The sequence below is a fragment of the Homarus americanus genome, unplaced genomic scaffold (assembly GCF_018991925.1).
Source record: "Homarus americanus isolate GMGI-L3 unplaced genomic scaffold, GMGI_Hamer_2.0 scaffold33468, whole genome shotgun sequence".
Taxonomy (NCBI): domain Eukaryota; kingdom Metazoa; phylum Arthropoda; class Malacostraca; order Decapoda; family Nephropidae; genus Homarus; species Homarus americanus.
In genome coordinates, this window is record NW_024714177.1 from 7,935,913 (window position 1) to 7,954,660 (window position 18,748).

At 36.0% G+C, this 18,748-nt stretch overlaps 1 protein-coding gene across 1 annotated transcript in view; it reads left to right on the forward strand.

Annotated features, from left to right (window-relative positions):
- LOC121877722 (protein cycle-like) overlaps positions 1–18,748 on the forward strand; it is a 39,618-nt gene that overhangs the window by 10,010 nt on the left and 10,860 nt on the right. Inside the window, exons 5-11 of the mRNA XM_042383580.1 lie at positions 5,486–5,578; positions 6,278–6,395; positions 8,446–8,613; positions 9,191–9,306; positions 10,216–10,358; positions 14,344–14,482; positions 16,717–16,835. Coding sequence (XP_042239514.1) covers positions 5,486–5,578; positions 6,278–6,395; positions 8,446–8,613; positions 9,191–9,306; positions 10,216–10,358; positions 14,344–14,482; positions 16,717–16,835 — 896 coding nt within the window. The remainder of the gene's footprint in view (positions 1–5,485; positions 5,579–6,277; positions 6,396–8,445; positions 8,614–9,190; positions 9,307–10,215; positions 10,359–14,343; positions 14,483–16,716; positions 16,836–18,748) is intronic.

The following is an 18,748-nucleotide window of genomic DNA, read 5'->3' on the forward strand; positions in this document are numbered from 1 at the left end:
CGCCCGCTTGTGAAGCCATGTTGGGAATCATTGATCAACTTGTGCTTCTCCAGGTGGTTTCGAATAGAGTTTGAAATGATTGATTCTAGTAGTTTGCCTACTATTGATGTTAGGCTGATTGGGCAGTAGTTAAGAGGATAGTGATCTATCCCCCTTCTTGAAAATCGGTACTACATTCACTATCCTCCAGGATTCTGGTACTACACCTGTTTTTAAGGACATGTTAAACAGCTTAGCTAAGGGCATACTAAGCTTTTCCTTACATTCCTTTAATACTCTGGCAAATATCTCATCGGGACCAGGTGACTTATTAGGCTTCAGTTTGTCTATTTGCTTACTAACATTGTTACTAGTCACTACTATCTTGCCTAATTTGTTTTCTTCACTATCTCTGAATAGAGTCGGTGCCTCGGGTATCATGTTTAAATTTTCGGTGGTAAAAACCGTTGAAAAATATTTATTCAAATTATTGCTCGTTTCTCCGTCGTTGTCAGTGAGCTCGCCGGTATCTGACCGTATTGGTCCAATCTTTTCTCGTGTTTTAGTTTGATACATTTGGTAGAATCCTTTGGGGTTTGTCTTCGCCTCCCTTGCTACCTTGCTATCCTTACCTTAGTGATAGCTTGACTCACTGGGGGAGGAGGAGGAGGAACTAGGGATGAGGTGGCCTGTGATGGATGTTGTCACTGTTACATGTAATGAAGCTATTAAAGTGGTGAAAAATCATTACAATCCTCTAATGTGGCTTAGAAATAAAGAAAATATAATATAAAACTATAAAAAAATAAAAATGTAGAATGTGTGTGTGGAGTGAACGTACATGTGGAGGCAGTGGGCTGTAACCGTGTTGCTGACTACCCCACCCCTCCACCCCACCCCCCAATGTGATGTCACAGCATACACAAACACATCTCGGTCAGCTGGCTGAATTGCATCGTGTCACCCAGATGATGGTTTGAGTGTGGAAGGAACTATTTTTTGTACATATTATATGTGCTGTTGTATTTTATGATAGGCTATGTAAGATTATATATCAATGCTATATTTTATCATAGCAAATTTTTGTTAATTTTTGACTTATGCAATTTGAAATTTGTTTGAATTAGGTTCACCTTTTGCTCATTAAATTTTTTAACTCTGAACCACTATTAGGGAGTATCTGTACAGTTCTGTACTCAGTGTTTACAGCCTCGCCATTTGAACCTGTTGTTCACCCTCCGTGCTTTGCTGTTTTCCCTCGTTTAACGATAATTTCTCTTAATTTTAAGTTTTTCATGAACACAATCCCATCGTTAAATGAAGGACACCTGTACTTGTATTGTGCTCTCCCCAAGCCATATGCATGACCACTTGCAGATGCACCATCACCTGTATGTAATGGGCACTTTTATCTCAGTTATTGTCCCAATTCGACCATTAAAATAACTAAAACAACAAGGGGGTCTGGTCAAGGTAGGGATTAGAAAGGCATTAAGTCCTTTGGGAATTACCCAACTCTGTGTCCCGTGGCATGGGTGAGATGCTGCCTCAACCACTTAAGCTCTCCACAATGTCAATTTGATATGTTTTAATCATGGAATGTAATCTTGAGTATGATTCCTTGGTTTTCTAAGATGATGGAATTACAGATCCTAAAAATGTGGAATTGATTCCATGATTATGATTCCTAGTTACAATTACAACATGTCTGCTTGTAGGGCACTTTTATTACTTGTTATGGCTATTTTACATTATATTTGATACTTTTAACACTATTTCTATATCATATTCGGACACACACAGAGTTAGTATAAGGCCGTGGATGATGCAGCCGACGTGACGTATTTGTGTGAAACAATTGACATATAATGAAAATTTCTTCCTATACAGTATTTGTTAGCGACGTATATGTGAAATGACGTATACCAGTAGAGCGTATAGCAAGGACCCACTACATACCTGGTACTCATCCGTTATAGTTTATAAAAGGTAGTTCTAAAATTTTGATTAACAATATAGTTTTTAGAAGGAGGAGGTGATTGTTATTTAATTAAGCAGTTGTCTGCTTGCTCATACTTCCATGTACACTGCAAGTGTTCATTGTTTTTATTGGTAGCTGGATAATTTTTTATGGTGGCCAGTAAGTGGGGCTACAGATCTTTGTGACTAAATTTTTGGGGTTTTTCATGTAAGTCTCTCTCTCTCTCTCTCTCTCTCTCTCTCAGTATGTAAAGAAAGCCACTAGGAAATTTAAATCATGTTACACCAATGTATTTTTCCATAACTTCAAAATGACAACCCAGACCTGGCGAGGTGGGCACTCAGGATTTTTTGGGCAAGTTTCTTGGACCAAAATATTCCATTAAACAACTTTCATTAGGCTCTTGTTTGCATAATAAGATGTATTTTTACCTCTTCAAGAGCTCTTCTTTTCAGACTTCAGATAATACCATGAAAACTACTTACGAGTATATCCAGACTAATTGATGAAATTATCAATAGTATAAAAAAAATTCTTTCATGTTTACCTAGAGTTCTGGTAAATCTTGAGTTCTCTAATAAGATCCTCTCAAAGAGATGCACAGAAAACTCTTAAGTCTCTCTTGAAGTAGAGACTCCTGATAAGTGTGTTGATAAATACTCAGTGGAAATACTGTACCATTGGTTGGGCCTCCCATGGAGCACACAATTTGGATAATAAAGCTTATTCTAAGCAAAGTAAATTCTTATTTGTTTCTTGATAGGGATGCAATTCTAAGGCAAGTTGACCTTTGTGTCTTCTGCACTGTACCTTGTGTTCCACTTTAGGAGATTTTTCCCAATAGTACAGTAATGTACTGTAATGGCATAAGATGTGCTTTGAAGGCAAGGGCTAAGGATTAGTTATTTATAAGTCTTTAATTATTGTAAATATAAAACAATGGATGAATATGAGAAACACAAACACCCCACATCAATGTTTAGTTGTCAACTGAGGTATGATACTGTTTCCATATCTGGGAGTACCATGCTGCAACCCTAAATGTGCATCTTATGTAAAGTTTGAATGAGTGCTTTCACTGTGCTGTACTGAATTTTTTTTTTCTGAAAATAATATACTCTAAAGGGTAAGAAATCTGTAGATATGAGTTGGCATAACTTTTTCAGTTCCAGGACAAAACATACCAAAAGTGTGTTGTAGCCCAATTACTGTAGACAACCTGCCTAAATTCGTTTATTTAAAATGTTGTTTTATTTTATTAATATTTTATGATTTATAGTTTTATTTGGTGATTATTGCTTGAACATCATTAATTTGTGGTAGAGGTGGTTTTGGGGCAGTAAAGTATAGATTGTGGAATGAATTCCTGTTTTTGACACATGAATAGTTGATTGTTTTATGGAATTGCTAATGCAGACTTTGAGGTTAGGAATTTCTGGAAATACAGTAAACCTTCGAAGATCCGGACCCGGTAAATCTGGATTTCGGAAGATTCGGACCAAAAAGTTGGGGGTTCTGGGCTAAGAAGCCTCCCTAAGAAGCATTCCCAAAGCAGGGTGAAGGTAGTTTTAGGCTTAAAGTTTTTATCTTATTAAATGCCACAGACTAAAATTAGCAGAATATAACTTGCACTGCTGGAATCCTTGCAAGACAGCAAATAATTTGAATACAGTATAGATATCATATATTTTGCAGAAGAGATAAAAATTTTAGTCCATTAGTGTAGTACATTTTAGTACAAGTTTTTCAACTCGTATTTTTGGGTAGATATACATAACTGTCTTCGTTTATTTTTACTCATTTGCAGACACACACTCCTAAATTCATATTGCAAAAGTAAAAGAAATAATTGTCCTAAGGGCAAACCTGTACTGTACTCAAATGTACTAAATACTGTAATTACTAAATTTTTTGTCTAGTGCAAACTATAGCATGTTTATATTCAAATTAATCACCATCTTACAAGAATTCCAGCAATGTAAGTTATATTCTCCCAAGTCAATTCAGTGAAATTTTATAAGTGACAAATTTAAACTCCCTCTATATGACAGATAAATAAATACCACTAGGTAACCTTTGTTACCAGCTGGTCAATACCTCACCTCACCCCCCTCATCCCCCCTGCCTGGGTGTCAACCTCACCTCCCCTTCCCTGGAGTGAAGGTAGTTTTAGGCTTAAAGTTTTTATCTTGTAAAATTTCAGACTAAACTTAGCAGAATATTGTATAACTTGCATTGCTGGAATCCTTGCAAGATTGCAAATAATTATGCTCAAATTATAATTTGAGTAGAGACATTACATATTTTGCAAAAAAGATAAAATTTTTAGTCCTTTGGTGTAGTACATCAAGTACAAATGAGTACAGTAATCTGTTGCTCAAAATTATGTCTTTTTCACTGGAAAAAGTCTGTATAACGAACTCCAATAGTCAGTATAATATCTACTTTTTTTTTTTTTTTTTTTTAATATACTGTATATACACCTGTATATCATTATTTATCGTTTTTATGCATTTAGAAGATTCGGACAATCGGCTTTTCCGGACAGGTGGTACCCCCTTTAGTCTGGATCTTCGAGGGTTCACTTTAGCTGAATTATGACAAATTGTGGAGGTTTTACTGTATGTCTGAGGAAACTTTTGTCCCAGGTAATTCTTCTCAAAAAGCTTGGAAGTTTCTTGGGAGACTGAGTGTTTTCTCTGTATAGAAGATAACTTTGAAATGGATTGTACAAAAAAGGAAAGATCTTCAAAATATTTAATGTAGAAAATCTCAAAACGATTTTGATAAAATGACCAATGTTTATTTTATGATCAAGCTTTTTTTTTTTTTTTTAGGACGTAAAAGTAGATAGTGTATTTGATCCAGGAACAACGAGACCTCCCCTCAGAATGGTTCCTCAGAGTTTATTTACCATGAAGGACAGCCACAACCATAAGCTCCTCTTTTCAGTGTCTCATTACCATCAGAAGTATTCAGTTAAGAATTATATATTTTCTTTAGATTGGAAGAACTGGAAGCAGACTTAGCTATCTGTTACATCTTCTTCTCTTGTTCCAAGTCATTAAAAAGCTTCAAAGATTACAATAATTACACTCATAATGTTCTCTTTTTTTTTTCTTTTTTAACCAGTAAGAGATTAGTTCCCTCTCCTTCCTTTGGAGGAGTGGTGTGTGTGTAGGAATGACAGGTGGAGGAGTGATGTGTGGGGGAGTGGTGTGTGAAGGAGGTGAATGTGTGGAGGAGTGATGTGTAGAGATGTAGTGTGTAGGAAAATGCTTGTAGACTTGGAAAAAATGTTAGATTAACAACAAAAATGAAGGAGCTTAATAATGAGAGAAACATTTTAAGTTGAATGTATTGTTGTGAAAATAACTTTGAAGAGAAATGTAGAAAATTGGTTTATTGAAGGTGGGATACTACCTGTATAATTGTTATAGTAATGTTATTCTTGATGATTTTAATTTTGTTTTGTTATTAGCATTTAATACAGTGTATTTATATGAGGTTCTCGTATCCTTTCAGGCAGCTGATGGTTTCCTGTTTGTGGTGGGTTGTGATAGAGGCCGAATATTGTATGTTTCAGAATCTGTCTACCAAACTCTTCACTACACTCAGGTATGGAGAATAGGATAACTCTTTAAGTTACTTTGTGCAGTATAGGATTTTGTCTCATGTTTGCTACATACAGTTTCATTCATATTCCTCTTTTAGTATTTGATGAAATATAGTAAAAAGACCAATATACAGGGTACATACATATTTAGTAAGACCTCTTACTATATGGAAACTGTTACTCTGTTCTCTCACAATAAATTGGTTTTGAGACAGTTAAATTTGATGGCCACAAGTTAGGTCGAAAAGTCATACAGTACTACAATACTAGGCAATATTCAGTAGTATCATTGATTGAGCACTTCCTTGAAAGTAAAAATTTAAAGTACTGTGCAGTAATTTAGAAATACCCGATTCCCTCTTTTCTTTTATATACTTCATGCAAATTTTGATATTGTACTTAGTGCCATCCACTTGGCAGATCATGTAATGCACACTCCTGTCTTTCACATAGGTCCTAGGGCACCCTGGCACTGGTTACTGGGCAACAAACCTTAAAAATTTGTTCCAGAACATAGCTGGTTTTTAGAGCATTCTGGATAAACAGACCTGTATCATTGTTTATTTATTCTTTCCAATAAAATTTTGTTATTTGTCCTTTTCCCACCTCTTATCATGTACTTCATCTCACCTGTCTTACCTATGATCTTATCTTCACTGTTTAACTTTGTTGTAGCTCACTGCATTCTTTATATATTCCAGGGTGAACTGCTTGGAACAAGTTGGTTTGACATATTACATCCTAAAGATCTAACCAAGGTGAAGGAACAGTTATCATGTTCCGACATCAGTCGTCGTGAGAGACTAGTAGATGCCAAGAGTAAGTTACAGTACAGTACAGTACAGTACAGTACTGTACTGTACTGTACAGTATATGTTTGTTGTATACTCTCATGAAGGTTATTAGAATTTGTTACCAATTATCAATCTAGTACTGTATTTTTGATATCTAAATTTACTCCTCAGTTTGCTCTACTTGTGTGTGTTGAAGGAATTGCTTTATGAACCACTTGGATATAAAGCGTTTGACTGCATATAATTTATAGATGGTTACATGGATATTTGATTATTTTATTATGAGCTCCATACATTACAAGCAAATAGCCTTGGAGTGATGGACTGAGTTCTCCCTTGAACAGTAAGATTAGTGCACTACAGTATTGGCTGTGCTTGCCAATGGTGGAACAACTCTTTGGTTGTTAAGGGGTTGGTGTAATCCATTTGCTGCTGAATATAGTACTAGCAGACTCTGATTTACAAGAGAGGCACATTCCTGAATAGCTTCTTGCCTATCAATTTTTTGTAAATATACGCATGTTTTCCAATAAACTTACTTTGTAAAAGCAGACTTGTCCCTACAAAAGAAAAATATACAAATACCGGGTAAATAAAAAATCACTTAAATATTTTAAATGCCACAAAGAAAATAATCATAATGACTTAAATGATTGTGGATCCATGTTTGACAGATCTGTGTGACTGTAGTATCTCACATAATTCTCGTTGACATCATTCACGTCTACATCATTGTGTGTCACCATGTCTTAACGAACTACAGTACAGTACAGTACTCTTATTATTTCTAAAGGAAAACTGCTGAACTCATTGACACATCTGTATGTAATTTTACTTTTCCATCAAAATAAATGTTTTGCAACAATTTACTGTAATAAATTTTAATTTCCATACAGAACACAGTTTATATTTTTATTCCCTAATTTATTATTTCTCTTACAGCAAATTTCTGTTCAATGAATTGCTGTGTATTGGGGTTTACGATGATTATATTTATAGACTTAATAACAATGTATGTGTTAGAGAATGAAGAAAGGAGTTACAGTGAAATACAGTACTGTACTGTAGTAAGCATACTGTACTGTAGTAGTAAAAAAATATTCTAGCTTACAGTATTTTCATTATTATAAAAGCTATTTTTATCACATCTTAATGGGTTTCACTCATAAATGAAAGGCCGTGAAATATTTGTTTTCTTCGTTACTGCGAATTTTCATTTATTGAATCCTCACAAATCAGGGTCTGCCTTTACTGTACTGTACTAAGAACTGGGGGATCAGTACCTGTCTGGTTAAGCTGCTTCATAGCAGAGAATTTATTGTATACTACTGTACTTAGAGAAAATTATTAGAATAAAGAGATGGGAGTAATTATTTGCTTAATACCTGTATTACCACATAGTAATTACAGATATTAAATACTTTAGCCCTTTGAGTATGTCATCAAATTTCAAAGTCATTTCCCTTATGATGTCAGTTAGCCATCAAATATTTAAATCACAGTACAAATTTGTAATAATGTACCCCTCTTCCTGCTTCCCCAACATAGAAAGACCATAAATTTTCCATAACTATCACTTAAATTCTATATAAACGGTATTTGATAGCAAAAAAAAAAGCTTGAAATTCAGGACAATTTTAAGAAAATAAATCATCAATAATCATATTGAAAGTAGTTCAGCTTGGTCAAATACATGATAGAAGTACTCAGTAAATGTTTTTATTGCATCTTAATCAAAATATACAATAAGCATTCCCAATTAAGAAAATCAGTATAAACTCTGGCTGAGCAATATGCTATTTTCTCATACTGTATTTGTAACAAAAAAACAGTAATCCAATAAGAAATTTACTGTAAAAATATAATAAATAAAAAATATATAAATTGGTAATAAAGCAAGGTTGAAAGGTATACTGGTGCTGTACTGTATATTATTATGTACAGGAATTTCTTCAAGGTTTCTCCATTGAAAATGCAGGAAATAGCACAATATATTTTGAGTGTAAGAGAATAACAATGTTTAAAAGACTCACCAGTGTGTGAAACTTAAATTATAAATTACACTATTTGCACAGCCCTTCTACCTGTGAAGACTGATGTTCCCCAAGGACTCACAAAGTTGTGTCCAGGATCACGGCGAGCTTTTTTCTGCAGAATGAGGTGTAAATCTGTCCCAGTTTTGAAAGAAGAGGCAGATTCTTCCACTGGCTGCCAGAAGAAGAAATCAAAATCACAAAGCTCTGGTTGGTTGTCTGAATATCGTGTTCCTGTTCTTTTATTTTTTATTTATTGAGTAATTGATTTTTGTATTTTTTCAAAGATATCATACTGAATCTTGGTAACATGTATATAAAACTGAAATGCCTGTGTATAAGATAAAACACAGAAAAATTAGGGAACTGTAGTTTCAAACCATAACCTATGGTCTTCTTCAGGAAACAGTACATTAGTTAAAATACAGTATATACAGTAGTGCTCTTCATTTTTTTTGTTTTATCTTTTCCTGCAGTGGGATTTCAGTATTATGAGTTATGTAGTGTTACATAATTTCTTCAGTTATTTACATAAAAGTTGCAAAAAAAGAGTTTTAAATGTGATAGGATGTATAACGTTGGGGATGACAAACTTTACAATAGAATGATAACATATGTATACAAAATATTTGTTTGAATTTTGAAAGGATGTCAGTAAAATGTTGAATTAAGAATAAGATGTAATTTTGTTTATAATTAATGTAGATTTTGTAAACCTCATTACCCACTATGTGAGCCTAACAGTGAATGAAAGGTAAACATGACAAATTTTATATGCCCATGGCAGATAAGAAGTACAGTGTGATCCACTTCACTGGTTACCTGAAGTCTTGGGCTCCCACCAAGGATCCTCTGGAGGAAGACTCTGGAAGTGACTCGGACTCCTGTAACTTGTCTTGCTTGGTGAGATTTAATCTTTGTAATAGTTCTACTGCCATGAGTATTGTTATTATTTTCCCAATTCAGTGGGGATGGTATTGTATGGGGAATCTTTTTATGTATTTCTAGGAAGACCTTCCTCACCTGAATGTAAATACATCTCTGACAGCTATACCTTTCCCTTATCTAACCCTTCTATTCATATTCAGGGATTATGTTTTTGTCAAATTATAACATCTGTACTATATTTATAAAAATTTGATAAAAGATATTTGGTTAAGTTTAAAATGAGACATGTGAAGAAAATGTCTGATGTTGTGATACACAGGGGGTCCCCGGTTATGAATGGGTTCCTGAGGATGTTCTTAAGTCGGATTTGTACATAAGTCGTGCATACCGTACTTACAGAACAATCTTGATAAAATCACACGGGAAAATGGAAACAACGGAGTACCTTAGCTTTCGTCTTTTACAGAACAATGTTTAAAATCCCACTATATCACAGTCAAAGTCCTTATATACATCTAAAATCACTTAATTTAAGACAAAAGTAGAAATAGAGTGACAAAATACAGTAAATGAAAGTAAAAAATAAGTCATCAAGTATATAAAATACTGTAAATTTCAAGTTTAACCCCGTTCGTATCGGCGGGTGTTCGTAAGTCGGGAACCCTCTGTACTGTACAATACCTCAGGTCAAGTTCTCAGATAAGGGTTACAAATGTTCACTGACCATTTGGGTTCCTGCTGTAGCTAATTATTTTTCTTTATACTTTATTTTGTAGAATAGGATTGTAATTTTTTTGAAGTGTGAAACGTTTTATGTATTAGAAATCTGTCTTAAACAATAAGGAAATATTTAAGTTCCATTAAATTTTTTCAGATTTATATTTGTGTATGGTATAAAGTATACTGTATATATGTGTTTTTTAGGTTGCAGTAGGTCGAGTTCATCAACCACTGTTGGCTTCAAGTGTACGGGAGACCTCAAGACTGGGGAGGGCTGCACCAACTCAACCTATTGAATTTATCTCCAAGCATACAAATGATGGCAAGTTTGTCTTTATAGATCAGAGGTAAGTTGAACATAACTTAAGCTTGCATGTGATGACAGAATTTATTGTAATAAAATCAGTAGACTCCTAATTTTATGTAAGCCCATGCCCACATTAAATTGATTAGTATAAGTTGTGAAAAAATCAGATCATATTCCTGGCTGGCCAATTCAGGGAAACCCGATTCTGGACCCTTATTCAGTAATGATAATAATTCAAGACAGTGTATGTACAGTGCAGTTATTTTGTTTGTTTCCAACTAAAACTTTAAAAGTATAAAAGCATTTTCACAGAGCAGAGAGAGATAGAGCAGGGAGACAGAGAACAGGGAGATATACAGTATATAGCGGAGAGAATGTTGAAGTGGTTGTGCAGTGGGACACTGAAAGACAGGAGGCCCTGTTCAGAGTTAAGTGGGTGGCAGGGTACAGGGAGTGGCAAAGTTTTGGGTAGAGGTAGGCTGAGATGGTTCAGGTATGTGGAGAGAATAAAGGAGACTAGTTGAGTCAAGCGATGCATGAGTAAATATGGAGGGGAGAAGAGCCAAGGGAAAGCCAAATGACTGCAATAAATATTATACCTGTAAATAATACTAAGCTATAGAAAGTACAGTAGACCTCTGTACACTGGAATTTGCTTTTTTCATACTCTGAGGTGCACTGGGACTGCCCATTTATAAACCAGAAATATTTTAAAAAGTTCAGAAAATCCAGAATCCATTCGGACGGTTTGTGTGTTCGTAATGGCTGTGTGTGGGTGTCGTGTGGCATGTGTCTCGGTCTGAGTCTTGCCTTCATATGTGTCATCAGTGTGCCGTACTTCACTACCTACACTCATTTACGTGTACTTTTTATGTAGAGTACATATTGTCTTTAATGGGAATACTTGAGGGTTTTAAGTACAGTATTGGGCAAAATTATGTAGAGTATGTATTTTAAGAAATGGATTAAAAAAAAATCCTCATGAAAAGAACAGTGCTTGCTCACTGATTACTGTACAGTGGACTAATCAGATTTGCTGTAGGCCTAACAAAAGCTACAAAGTAAGAAAACTAGGACATACATTAGACCCTCACCAACCACAGATTCCATATATCCACGGTTTTCACTCTGTACAGTGGTACCCCACTTAACGCGGTCAATTGAACCCAGAGGGTCCCGCGTTAAGTGAAAACCGCGTTAAGTGAATAACAGAACATATGGGATTAATTCCAATAGAACCCAGCCCGACCCCCAAACTCCACTTTTTGGCGACAAATAACTATGTTGTAGTAAAAATAACATCTTAATTTTATGATGGTACATGCACACAATTAATACTTAAGAGAAATACAGTCGCCAAGTTAATGTCCATTCAAATAATGGACTCAACTCCCTCCCCCTCTCACACTACAGTACACAGCCAGCTAACAGATGGTCAGTCAGTCCCTCCCTCCCCCCCTCCACACCCACCAACCGTCCCAAGGAGATGTGTGGGATAACCTCAAACTAAAGTTAGGAAAATATAATTGACATTGCTGGATTCCTTGTAAGACCAGGAATATTTTGAATATAAATGTCATATATTTTTCACAAAAGATAACATACTTACTCAGATTAAACATTTTATCTAAAAATTGTATGTTTAATGCAAAAAATATGTTGTTTATATTCAAAATGATCACCAAATTATAAGAATTCCAGCAATGTAAATTATATTCTGGCCGGATAATTTGTATGAATTTTATGAGCTAAAACAAATATCTACAGTTAATAAAAAAAAAAATATATTCTTCAACACTATCTGTCAATCAAAGTACCCCACCTTGCCTCCCCCCCTCTTCCAACCGCGCGGTCAGTCCCAACCCTCCCCCCACCCCCCACCAATCCTCCATTCAAGAGTTTTTAACATTTAGTATTAAATAATACCTCAGATTAAAGTTAGGATAATATAATTGACATTGCTGGATTCCTTGTAAGACCAGGAATATTTTGAATATAAATGTCATATATTTTGGACAAAAGATAACATACTTACTCAGATTAAACATTTTATCTAAAAATTGTATGTTTAATGCAAAAAATATGTTGTTTATATTCAAAATGATCACCAAATTATAAGAATTCCAGCAATGTAAATTATATTCTGACCGGGTAATTTGTATGAATTTTATGAGCTAAAACAAATATCTTCAGTTAAAAAAAAATAATTCTTCACCGGGTAACAGATGGTCGGTCGGTTGGTCCCTCCCTCCCCCCCACCCCCCACCAACCGTCCCAAGGAGATGTGTGGGATAACCACTAAATTTTAATAAATAATACCTCAAACTAAAGTTAGGATAATATAATTGACATTGCTGGATTCCTTGTAAGACCAGGAATATTTTGAATATAAATGTCATATATTTTGGACAAAAGATAACATACTTACTCAGATTAAACATTTTATCTAAAAATTGTATGTTTAATGCAAAAAATATGTTGTTTATATTCAAAATGATCACCAAATTATAAGAATTCCAGCAATGTAAACTATATTCTGGGTGGGTAATTTGTATGAATTTTATGAGCTAAAACAGGCAGTCAGGCAGGGTGGCGGGTGGGGGGTGGTGCGAATCTAAAAATAGCTCTCGAGCCGGACACTCACCGCGTTGCTGTGGAAAAATCCGCGTTAAGTGAAAGTTCAGCTTTGGCAAGGCACCGCGTATATGCGAAAACGCGTTAAGTGAAAGCGCGTTAAGCGGGGTAATACTGTATACCATTTCACCAACCACGGTATTTAGTTTTACATATCCGCGGATTAGTGTGGCATCTATACTTGTCAGTGGTCTAATGTATTCCTCTGTAACTGTGAGGAATAAATCAAAATTATACTAATAAATAAAAGAAAAGAAAAAAATACTGCATGGCCATTTGGCAATCATTTCATGAAGGACTCGGGGTACAGGAGCACACTTCCCTCCTCCCTCTCCTACACTCGTGGGCTAACACCCGCTGAAGTAAGAAATGTTTATTCTCTTTTAAATGTTTGATCTTATGACAATCATTTCTCTTATTTTAATTTTTTTCACATTCTGCATGGAAGCTTGTGTATGCAAGTAACAGAGTTAAGAAAACAAAACAAAATTATGTTCCGTATATCTACTTGAAAATACAATTTGACAAAAAAACAAACAAACAATTACACAGCTCAAGGTTTGGCCTGGTACGAGGAGGCTGAGATCCCTAACACTGCACCCCCACCCTCAATCCTCCATCCTCCATTTCCCCTCCCACGATCGGAGAACTAACTCCTGCGGATATAAGAAATTTTTATTTTCCAGACTGGGGTCTGCCCAATTACCGTAGTCGGGTGTATTGAGGTATTACTGTAATGTAATGTGTTATTTACTTGCTTTTGATGGTGATAATGATGATTTGAGATATGCTGTGCAATATTGATAATTGCACTAAATTTACATTTTGTGAAAACATGCATAAATGTAATTAGACTTAAAATAATCATCACATCAATCTCAGAAAAACTGTTGTGAATGCAAGAAATTCAAATTTAGTCTAAAAACAGCATTACGTCATTACGTGTATGTAACATAAGCTGAGCAGAAAAGTGGCTAAATCTAGCCATAAACTTGACTCTCCTTGGGTGATGGAGCCATGTATATAATTCACTTATGTTTATTTTTGGATTATTATAATTGTGTACACCAAAAATTTTCACTAAAAATATGTTTTGTAGCATTTTATTTTTTTTTATGTAACTTGGCTAATAGACTTGATGGAAAAATATGCCCTGATTTACAAAAATCAAATTTAAATTTTTTTTTTTTAGGAATGGAACTCTTTTGTAAATTGGAAATGCCTATACAGTACTGTACATATTAACTTGTGAACATATGAAACTTGCCAAATTAGAAATCGTGATTGGCAAGGAGCAACTGTATGGGGTTCCACTGTACTACACTGTATGTATACAGTACTTAATAAGTTATCTGAATACAGTAATGATATGCTAACCTTTCTCTCATCAGGGCATCATTGCTGTTGGGTTGGCTTCCTCAGGAGCTTCTTGGGTCAAGCATGTACGAATATTTTCACCAGGACGACATTCCTTTCCTTGCTGAGACTCACAGGGCCACTCTACAAAACTCTGAAAGTTGTAACACTCAGGTGAGACAATTGAATTAATATGGTACAGTACTAGTAGTTATGGAGATATATAACTCTTCTTGTTTTTTATAATGAGGTTGTGTAGTGAACATACCAGATCTTTGAATTTCTGGTCCCTATTCTTTGTACTTCACGCAAGGTATTCTAAGTTTGAGCAGTAGACTTATGTTAAGTTTTTGGTAGCATTGGCTTTTAAAACAATGTTATCAATCTTTATGTTACCTTATCTATATCACAGAGAAAGGGGTCACCAATCAAGCATTCACTTAAAAAAAATGACATGGATATTGATACTCCGTTACAATTTTTAAATGTACAGTCTCGTTCAAGATTCTTCGAACACTGCTGGAGACAGGCCATTTGTTTACTATACCGTAGTACGTAGTGAAAATTATGAATAAATGTAAAAGTGATCGGTGATTGGTTACTTAGTTCCCCGTTGCTTAATTTAATGGTTGGGCTTTGTTGTTTTGTTTTATATTATACTGTACTACATACTATAGTAAACAAACGGCTTTGAATTGCCAGCTGTCTCCAGCAGCGTACAAAGGATCTTGAATGAGACTGTACACCAGTATTAAAAGAACATTATTAAATAAGCAAAAATAATTTCAGATAAAATGTAAAAGTATAATAATCACATAATTTTATGAGGTAGAGCACTTCATCTATCTCTTTTGATCACTTATTTTAATATAAAATATGATTAATAATTAAAAAAAAAATTTTAAGTCCAGCAATAACTTCTCACTTGACATACAACGCAGAAACTTTTCCAACTTTTAATTTACCACTAGCACTAGTAAACTTCTCTCACTGCAGAAATGTTCACTACTTATCTTCACTTTAGTATGTCCAGTTTATAGTTGCTCCCATCCAGTGATTATCTTCCAACTGTATACGGGGTATTCCAAAAAACATTGTATGGACCAGATAGGTTTTGAAATACAGTAGTGACTTACATTAATTTGGTAAAACACAGCAAACATTTAAACCCCTGAAATTAACATTAGTCTCAATAAACTAGTCTAAGTAAAATAAATCACAAAATAATTTACATTAATTATCAATAAAACATAAACAAATGGGTTTCACTGAATAAAAATATACAGTATATTGACACTTAATCTTAATTGAAGAAATAAGTGACAAATTCTTGGAGCTGCTTTATTTTGGTCCAGACAAATGCAAGAGTCAGATGCGGCTGGAGGAAATTTGGGAAGCTGCTGTCTTTATTGACAGCAAGAGGACCTTGTCTTTTTGTGAAAGGAAAGATTGTTCAACCAGCATGATATGCTAGGCTTGAGCGAGCTGAAATGAGGATGGTGAGATGGATGTGTAATGTGACACTAAAAGATAGGGTTAAGAGGGTGGCTGGGGATTGAGATATTGGCAGAGTTTTGTAGTGGTAGGATTAGATGGTTTGGGCATATGCAGAGAATGAGAGAATGATGGAGACCAGCTAGGTCAAAAGATGAACAAGTCTGAATGTGGAGGGAAGGAGAGCCAGGGGAAAGACAGGAAAAAATTGCATCAAAGACAAGAACCTGAAGAGAGGCTGCAGGTGAATTCATCACAGGGAGAGTTTGTCAGTACGTAATCATGACTAACCCACGCAACTGTGGAAAATAACTTTAAACTTTGATGATGATAAGGCAGCTTATGAAATGTAGTTGAAAGTAAAGAAATTGGATATTTTTAAATTGAATTTGGAGTGAAATTTTAGAGTTGGAAAAATCATTCTTAAATATTCAAAAGAATTCTAAGAGGCAGGCATAATTCCTAAATTTTGATAAATACCTGTACATTATAGTAAAAGAGAGAAATGTGAGTCATCTGGTATGGGCTAGTTTATTAGCACGAGGTGAGGGACCCACAGTCTTTGGTGTTAGTGGAATGTACTGTCAACAAAAAAAAATTTCTGCACCTTTATGGAATTAGGCAAGAAATATGACCCTGTTGATAAAGTATTTTATAAAGTGATTGATGGAGCTCTTAGGTAATGAAGATGAAAGATTGGATTTTATTGAAGTCGTTTGAGATAAAAGAAAAGTTGAAGGTTACATAGAAGAACAGGATGAAGGAGTATTAGAGTTAGAGGTCTCTTTTGGTGTGGGACACTTAAGAAATGCTCAAGGTTCAGGGTGTGTATGTGGGATATTTTTTGTGTAAGCTGCTCTACTGTAATAAAGGAAAATGCACTTTGGGTATAAATTTGACAATATCTTTTCCAGGTGTACAGGTTTCGAACAAAGGAGGGTTCCTTTGTGCGGCTGCAGAGCAATTGGTGGACATTCAAAAATCCTTGGACCAAAGAGATTGAATACATTATATCGAAGAACAGTGTTGTCACGTGAGTCCAAGAATACAGCATTGACCTACATTGTACTATAAGTAACTATGGCATAGATTCTGTAGCAACAAGTTATGTGCAATATAAGATTATTTATAAATAGCCATTTTCCAGTTAATCTGCATATTATAATACATTGATGTTGAAGATTAACATTTAAGTCAGTTAAGGAGGAGTGTATGAGGGAGGTAGTTGTGGAGGAGTGTGAGAGTGAGATGGTTGTGGAGGAGTGTGTGGGGGAGATGGTTGTGGAAGAATGTGTGGGAGAGATGGTTGTGGAGGAGTGTGTGGGTGAGATGGTTGTGGAGGAATGTGTGGGGGAGATGGTTGTGGAAGAATGTGTTGGAGAGATGGTTGTGGAGGAGTGTGTGGGTGAGATGGTTGTGGAGGAATGTGGGGGGAGATGGTTGTGGAAGAATGTGTGGGGGAAATGGTTGGAGAATGTGTGGGAATGGTTGTGGAGTAATGTGTGGGGGAGATGGTTGTGGAGGAATGTGTGGGGGGAGAGATGGTTGTGGAGGAGTGTGTGGGGGAGATGGTTGTGGAAGAATGTGTGGGGAAATGGTTGTGGAGGAATGTGTGGGAGAGATGGTTGTGGAAGAATGTGTGGGGGAGATGGTTGTGGAAGAATGTGTGGGAGAGATGGTTGGAGGGTGTGTGGGTGAGATGGTTTGTGAATGTGTGGGGAGATGGTTGTGGAGGAGTGTGTGGGGAGATGGTTGTGGAAGAATGTGTGGGGAGATGGTTGTGGAAGAATGTGTGGGGGGAGATGGTTGTGGAAGAATGTGGGAGAGATGGTTGTGGAGGAGTGTGGGGGAGATGGTTGTGGAGGGGTGTGGGGAGATGGTTGTGGAGGGTGTGTGGGGAGATGGTTTGTGGAAGAATGTGTGGGGAGATGGTTGTGGAGGGGGGTGTGTGGGGAGATGGTTGTGGAGGGTGTGTGGGAGAGATGGTTGTGGAAGAATGTGTGGGGAGATGGTTGTGGAAGAATGTGTGGGGAGAGATGGTTGTGGAAGTGTGTGGGTGAGATGGTTGTGGAATGTGTGGGGGAGATGGTTGGTGTGGGGGGATGGTTGTGGAAGAGATGTGTGGGGAGATGGTTGTGTGTGGGGAGATGGTTGTGGAGGAGTGTGTGGGGGAGATGGTTGTGGAAGAATGTGTGGGGGAGATGGTTGTGGTAGAATGTGTGGGAGAGATGGTTGTGGAGGAGTGTGTGGGGGAGATGGTTGTGGGGGAGTGTATGGGCTAGATCACTGTACTCCTTTCTCTTGTGCACCATATCCTTGACACTGACACAATTGTTGATAAATTCTTGGAACTTCTATTTTATTTATATAAGAAAGCATTAAGTTAACATATGGTTAACCGGTGTTTGACAGGATGTGTTAAAGGATTTTATCTGTTTGGTGTATAGTGAATAGATGAGTTTTAGATTGTTGCCAGTACAGAATTTTGTTATGGATAGAGTATATACTTAAGATGTGTTGGATATTGACTGAAGGAAGGATGGCCACCACAACATAGTCTGATGGATGCATTATCATTTCTCCTGGGAGGGTGGTTTTTGGGATGTGGTTTTGAGGTTTGTTTAATAATTTGTTTGGTTGGAGTCTGTGGATTGTGGAGGTTTCTAAGATATTATGTACATATGTGTTTGTTGGAAGTTGTGATGCAATGTGTAGGTGGTACAGTGTGTGGGATATAGTGTTGTAATGTTGGGCATTTTTTGTGTCATTAAGGCAGGGGGTGATTCAACATGAAATTTAAGAGGTATTATGTGAGACAGTGAATTATATGGTCCTGATATTTAGGTGAGCTTCTGTGGAGAGACTTTGATACAAACTGTAGGGGACTAATGTTTGTGGTTTTAGTGCAACTTAATATTGTTTGAAGGGTTTTTATTACCGGTAAGT